The sequence below is a fragment of the Cervus elaphus genome, chromosome 6 (assembly GCF_910594005.1).
Source record: "Cervus elaphus chromosome 6, mCerEla1.1, whole genome shotgun sequence".
Taxonomy (NCBI): Eukaryota; Metazoa; Chordata; class Mammalia; order Artiodactyla; family Cervidae; genus Cervus; species Cervus elaphus.
Window position 1 is genome coordinate 4,485,716 of NC_057820.1, and position 6,870 is coordinate 4,492,585.

At 46.8% G+C, this 6,870-nt stretch overlaps 1 protein-coding gene across 1 annotated transcript; it reads right to left on the bottom strand.

Annotated features, from left to right (window-relative positions):
* Nucleotides 1-3,100: 3,100 nt before the first annotated feature.
* BLOC1S4 (biogenesis of lysosomal organelles complex 1 subunit 4) lies at nt 3,101-4,620 on the bottom strand. Its single transcript, XM_043906117.1, has one exon. The coding sequence runs from the start codon at nt 4,537-4,539 to the stop codon at nt 3,886-3,888; it is 654 nt and encodes a 217-aa protein (XP_043762052.1). The 5' UTR covers nt 4,540-4,620; the 3' UTR covers nt 3,101-3,885.
* Nucleotides 4,621-6,870: the final 2,250 nt, after the last annotated feature.

A 6,870-nucleotide genomic window follows, 5' to 3' on the forward strand; every position in this document is an offset into this window, starting at 1 on the left:
TCAGCTCTTTCCATCAGGTGGCCAAAGTATTTGATCTTCAGCTTCAGCATCAGTCCTTCTAATTCAGGGTTGGTTTCTTTCAGGATTGACTGGATTGGTCTCCTTGCATTAGCAGGCAGATTCTTTACCACTGTACCACTCGGGTAACAGTACCTGGTTACTCCCTCCCTCCCATCCCAGGATCTCATGTGACCACAGACTGATCCCTCCCCTTTGAGGATGAAAATCATAAAGAAAAATCTCTCATTTTAAAAGAAATACATTTCCTTGTTTATTACTGGAATCTAGGTCACTTTGGAAAATGCTTTTCTTTTTTAAACAAATAATTTTTAAATTTTTTGACGTGTAAAAGAAGTCTCTTTGGAAAGATAGACCTACAGTTCTGTACCTGCATCTCTGAGGCACAGTTCAGAATGTGGTCTTCTTGGAGCCCATAGGATTGCTTGTACCGATGTAACAAGTTCCGTCCATGAGATGGGTTGGTCTAGGTTGGCGTCTGACCTTCTCTCCCACTGGCCTGTTGAGCTCCTGGGAGGAAGTCTTGTTTTCCTTGGGGTCCTCAGTCCTCCTGTGGTGACTGACTTGACTTCCCAGCAAACATATGATTGAGTTACTGTACCTGCCTGCCTCCCATTCCTCAAGGAGGGGCTGGTCTTCGTCTAGCTGTTCATTCTCTCCGCCATCTGAGTCATCCATTCAACAAGTATCTGAGAGCGCTGGGCACAGGGAGGATACAGCTCAGGAGTGGGACGGGCTCAATAGTTGTGGGGCGTGGCCTTAGTTGCTCCGAGGCATGTGGGATCTTCCCGGATCTGGGATTGAACCTGTTTCCTGCATTGCCAGGTGGATTCTTTACCATTGAGCCACCAGGGAAGCCCAAGAAAAACCTGTTTTTATAAGTAAAGTATATATTACACACAGCTTGCATGCTTGCTTCCCTGTTGTCCACGGCTGTTTTTGCACAAGGACGGAGTGAGTAGTTGTGAGACCAGGTGGCTTGTAGTTCTTCTCACTGGCCCTTTAAGGACTCTCTGGACCCCTGTCCCAGCTGTCAGCAGCTCCATATCAAGCTGACTCCAGGACCCACACACTTACATTCACGACGGACCCATCTCTCCTCACACATGGGCCCAGGCTCGTGCTCCTGAAAGTTCTGGCTTGGAGGATAAGCGACAAGGTGCTTGCTGCCTCATTTCACATGTGTGAACTTGGTATGTGTGAATGATCAGCACTCAATTTCATGAGCGTGTCCAGGGTGACTCCTGGATGCCCGAGGCTGTCCTGGGATGGGTGCGACCATCTCCCAGGTACTCCGGACACGCTAAGTGGCTACTGTGCTCTCGGGTGTGGGAATGAAGAACAAGTTAATTGACTCCAGGGTGGCTGGTGGGGTACTCCCCTCAACCTTTATTAGACCCCATCCCAAACCCTGATTCTTCTTCTAGAAAGTAAGGGAGCTCTAGACCCCAGCAGCAGAGATGGTCTGCAGGGGTCACCCAGGAGCGACAGTGGGGCCTCCCTCCCAACTTGTTGCTGACTTAGGAAGAAGGAGAAATATCAGATTTACAAGATTCAGGAGGGCCCTCTGAACTCTCCAGATGGTCGGGGGGATGGGAGTGGGGAGAGGAGGGAACCAGCAGGGCAGGGCGTGTCTGGCTCTCCAGCTTCCATTCTGAAGACACAAAAGGAACCTCGGTCTAACAGCTTTCCTGCACTACGCAGACCAGCTTCAAGTCCCCGTTCCAAACGAGGCCCTGCACTAACCTCTATGCAGAAACCTCAGAAACAACACCAAATGACGAAGAAGATTTCAGAACCCAGGGTCCTTTGGGGATAAGCTGCACAGATAATGATGTCAATTATCTCCCAAACCAGGACTTTTTGAGACTTCCTGGTGGTCCGGGGGTTAGGATACCACCCTTTTCACTGTGGAGGGCTTAACTCCAATCCCTGGTCAGGGAACTAGGATCCTGAAACCTGCGAGGTGTGGCCAAAGAGACACAAAATTATTATAATTTGTCATAATTTGTCTTAATTACTACTTTTTAATATTAACCACAAACAAAAAATATTTTAGTAATAGATATGTAAGGAAGCTATTTTCATATTCAGTGGATATGCCACATGTGCAGTGCTAAGTCGCTTCAGGCATGTCCAACTCTGTATGACCCCATGGACTGTAGCCCGCCAGGCTCCTCTGTCCATGGGCTTCTCCAGGAAAGAATACTGCAGTGGGTTGCCATTTTCCTCCGACCCAGGGATTGAAGCCATATCTCCTAACATCTCCTGCATGGGCAGGTGAGTTTTTTTTACCACTATCGCCACCTGGGAAGTCTCTACTAATTACTTACAGCAGGTACCCAACAGTCACCAATTATTATATGTTGGTTACTTGTTCTTTTCCACTTCTAAATTCAGGAGGTCTTAGTTTGTAATTAGTGAACTATCTGAATAAAAAATGTAAATATGTGACAGAGAAGGTCCATGAAAGCTACGGTTAAAGATTACAGTCAATTTCTCTTATAATACACAGCTAAGTGAGAATATATCTACTTTACAAACCTTAAAGATCTATGACCCAAAAGCAATCAAGGTGTATGCTTATTTGAGGACTATTACCTAGGAGGACTGGGTCCCCCAGGCGGCTCAGTGGTAAAGAACCCGCCTGCCAATGCAGGAGTCACAGGTTAGATCCCTGGGTCAGGATGATTCCCTAGAGAAGGAAAAGGTAACCCACTCCAGTATTCCTGCCAGGGAAATCCCATGGACAGAGGAGCCTGGCGGGCTAGTCCATGGGGTCACGAAAAGAGTCGCACACAAATTAGAGACTCAACAACAAGCTAGGACCACCTTATAAAACAGATTAGCCTATTGTCCCTTCAAAGGATGTTTAAGATTCTAGGTCCTCAGGGTGAAAAAACAAAATTCTAATACCAGTCGATTCATCACACAAGTGATTTAAATATTCATTTTGAGAAGAAACAAATATCTAAAGCTGTGAACTTTATCCCACTCCTAAAATTACATACAAAACATGTCTACCTTCGAACAAACAAAAGGCAAACATGTAAAGTCCTTTTCAGACAGAAAGCTTTTCCAATAAAATTTAAACTTTTTATTAATTTTTAAGTTACAAACCAAACGTTGGTAATCATATACAGACGTGTTAGCCTCGGACAAATTAAGACTGGAGTTATACTTTCAAATACAACTTCAGAATGAGTTGCAATAAAAACATTTTCTCAAAAATTATATAATTTCCTTTGGTTTACAATCCATCATATGGAAAGTTTAATATAATTTAAAATAATTTACCACCTACCCTGAAGTATGCTATAGAAATCTGAATCACGATCAGCACTTTATTGATTGGGAGATTTTTGCAGAAAGTAACAGCTGTGGCCGTTGATTTGTTCTATAACAGAATATCGAACTGTCTCCAGGCAATAGTTTGGGTAACAAAAGACGCGTGAATACGTCTCTGGTCAATAAGTTGTTAGGCTCCAATTAACAAGGCTTTAAGGGCTCAGTAGTTTTCCTAAGAGTATTGCAAGTATACAAATGTTGAAAAGGTAATACTGTTAGTTGAGCTGTAAAATGCCTAAAAATGACAGTTCTGCCACAGTGTGCAGGTAAGTTCATACATTTTGCTTCCGGGATTCCCCCACCAAGCAGCTTTCGTGTTTCAAGTTTGAACTGGAAGACATAGAAAACCATACATTCCACGTGAAATGATGAGGAGAGTGAGCAATCAAGTGTGCAAAAAATAAACTTTACAATTTCATACTCCAACATCAGAGGTGTCCGGTAACAGGAATTTCAACTGATCTGATTAACAGTCGAGATAATTTCAGACCTGTCCTCTTGCAGCGCTGTCCGACAGACTCAGACCTGAGGTCTTTCGCTGCAACAGGGAAAGTGGTCTTCCGTCCGAAAGACGACGGGGGGTTCGTAGCCGGTCAGCTGGGACCTGCCGGAGGGCGCTTTGTGGAAAAACGAGGGAACGTTAATCGTGTGAAGCAGTTTCCTGAACGTACTGGGGAACGTCCCCAGCTCGGCCTCCGCCCTGGCGACCTGCTCCTCCAGCCTGGCTACGCTGGCGCTGACCATGCCCACGAAGGCCTCCAGCCGGTCGATCTTGCTGTAGACTCGCCGCATCTCGGTGGCCTTGGCGTAAATGAGAGGCACGCCCTCGCCGACTACGTGAGAGGAGTCGCCGCGCAGCATGTCCAGCATGCCCACAAACTCGTCCACCCTGGTGAGCAGGTCCTCCAGGCTAGCGTCCAGCGCCTCGATCTCGGCCCGCGCCCCCGCGCCAGGCAGCAGGCAGGAGGCGTAGCCCGCGGCGGCGCGGCGCAGCAGCGGCGGGTCCCGGCTTGGCGCGCCCGACTCCGGGCCCTCGTCCTCCCACGGCCCCGAGGCGCTGCTGTGGCTCTGCGACACATTGCCGCTGTCCCCACTCCAGGCCGCCACCTGGGCCTCGGCCTCCTCGACCGGCTCCTCACCAACAGCCCCGCAACTCGGCGGGAAATCCTCCATAGCCCGCGACTGCCGGGCTACACAACCCCACTTCCGGGCTAGACAGCCCCACTTCCGGGTTTTGCGCGCGCTTGCATCTGCGCACGCGCGGCACTACTTCCGGCCTCTACGCGAGCACGTACCCGCACGTACTCCCGCCCTTTGGGTGTGGGGGGCGGCCTCCGCTCGCTGCTCATGCGCACACATCTCTGATTTTGGCCGTAGAACGGGCGTGCACGCTCACTGTGATCTCTACTGACAGGTGCTCACGCTCAGAAAAAAAAAAAAAAGACTCAGCCCCCAAGAGCCATATGGGTAGAGCAGCAGTTAACATCACTCGCCGTTCAGTTCAGTTCAGTTCAGCTGCTCAGTCGTGTCCGACTCTTTGCGACTGCATGAACTGCAGCCCTGAATGGTCTAGTGGTTTTTCCCACTTTCTTCAATTTCAGTCTGAATTTGGCAATAAGGAGTTCATGATCTGAGCCACAGTCAGCTCCTGGTCTTGTTTTTGCTGACTGTATAGCTCTTCTCCATCTTTGGCTGTAAAGAATATAATCAGATTTTGGTGTTGACCATCTGGTGAGAAGACTCTTGAGAGTCCCTTGGACTGCAAGGAGATCCAACCAGTCCATCCTAAAGGAGATCAGTCCTAGGTGTTCACTGGAAGGACTGATGTTGAAGCTGAAACTCCAATACTTTGGACACCTGATGTGAAGAGTTGACTCATTTGAAAAGACCTTGATGCTGGGGAAGACTGAGGGCAGGAGGAGAAGGGGATGACAGAGATGAGAGGTTGGATGGCATCACTGACTCGATGGACATGAGTTTGGGTGGACTTCAGGAGTTGGTGATGGACAGGGAGGCCTGGTGTACTGCGGTTCATGGCGTCGCAAAGAGTCGGACATGACTGAGCGACTGAACTGAACTGAAATGAACTTCTCTGCTTTTCAATATGCTGTCTAGATTGGTCATAACTTTTCTTCCAAGGAGTAAGTGTCTTTTAATTTCATGGCTGAAATCACCATCTGCAGTGATTTTGGAGCCCAGAAAAATAAAGTCAGCCACTGTTTCCACTGTTTCCCCATCTATGTGCCATGAAGTGATGGGACCAGATGCCATGATCTTAGTTTTCTGAATGTTGAACTTTAAGCCAACTTTTTCACTCACCTCTTTCACTTTCATCAAGAGGCTCTTTAATTCTTCTTCACTTTCTGCCATAAGGGTGGTGTCATTTGCATATCTGAGGTTACTGATATTTCTCCTGGCAAACTTGATTCCAGCTTGTGCTTCCTCCAGCCCAGGGTTTCTCATGATGTACTCTGCATGTAAGTTAAATAAGCAGGGTGACAATATACAGTCCTGATGTACTGCTTTTCTTATTTGGAACCAGTCTGTTGTTCCATGTCCAGTTCTAACTGTTGCTTCCTGACCTGCATACAGGTTTCTCAAGAGGCAGGTGAGGTGGTCTGGTATTCCCATCTCTTTCAGAATTTTCTATAGTTTATTGTGATCCACACAGTGAAAGGCTTTGACCTAGTCAATAAAGCAGAAGTAGGTGTTTTTCTGGAACTCTCTTGCTTTTTTGATGATCCAGTGGATGTTGGCAATTTGATCTCTGATTCCTCTGCCTTTTCTAAAACCAGCTTGAACATCTGGCAGTTCACGCTTCACGTATTGCTGAAGCCTGGCTTGAAGAATTTTGAGCATTACTTTACTAGCGTGTGAGATGAGTGCAATTGTGCAGTAGTTTGAGCAGTCTTTGGGATTGCCTTTCTTTAAGATTGGAATGAAAACTGACCTTTTCCAGTCCTGTGGTCACTGCTGAGTTTTCCAAATTTGCTGACATATTGAGTGCAGCACTTTCACAGCATCATCTTTTAGGATTTGAAATAGCTCAAATGGAATTCCATCACCTCCACTAGCTTTGTTCGTAGTGATGCTTCCTAAGGCCCACTTGATTTCACATTCCAGGATGTCTGGCTCTACGTGAGTGATCATACCATCGTGATTATCTGGGTCGTGAAGATCTTTTTTGTACAGTTCTTCTGTGTATTCTTGCCTCCCCTTCTTAATATCTTCTGCTTCTGTTAGGTCCATACCATTTCCGTCCTTTATTGAGCCCATCTTTGCGTGAAATATTCCCTTGGTACCTCTAATTTTCTTGAAGAGATCTCTAGTTTTTCCCATTCTATTGTTTTCCTCTATTTCTATGCTTTGCTGGCTGAGGAAGACTTTCTTATTTCTCCTTGCTGTTCTTTGGACCTCTGCATTCAAATGGGTATATCTTTCCTTTTCTCCTTTGCTTTTTACTTCTCATCTTTTCACAGCTATTTGTAAGGCCTCCTCAGACAG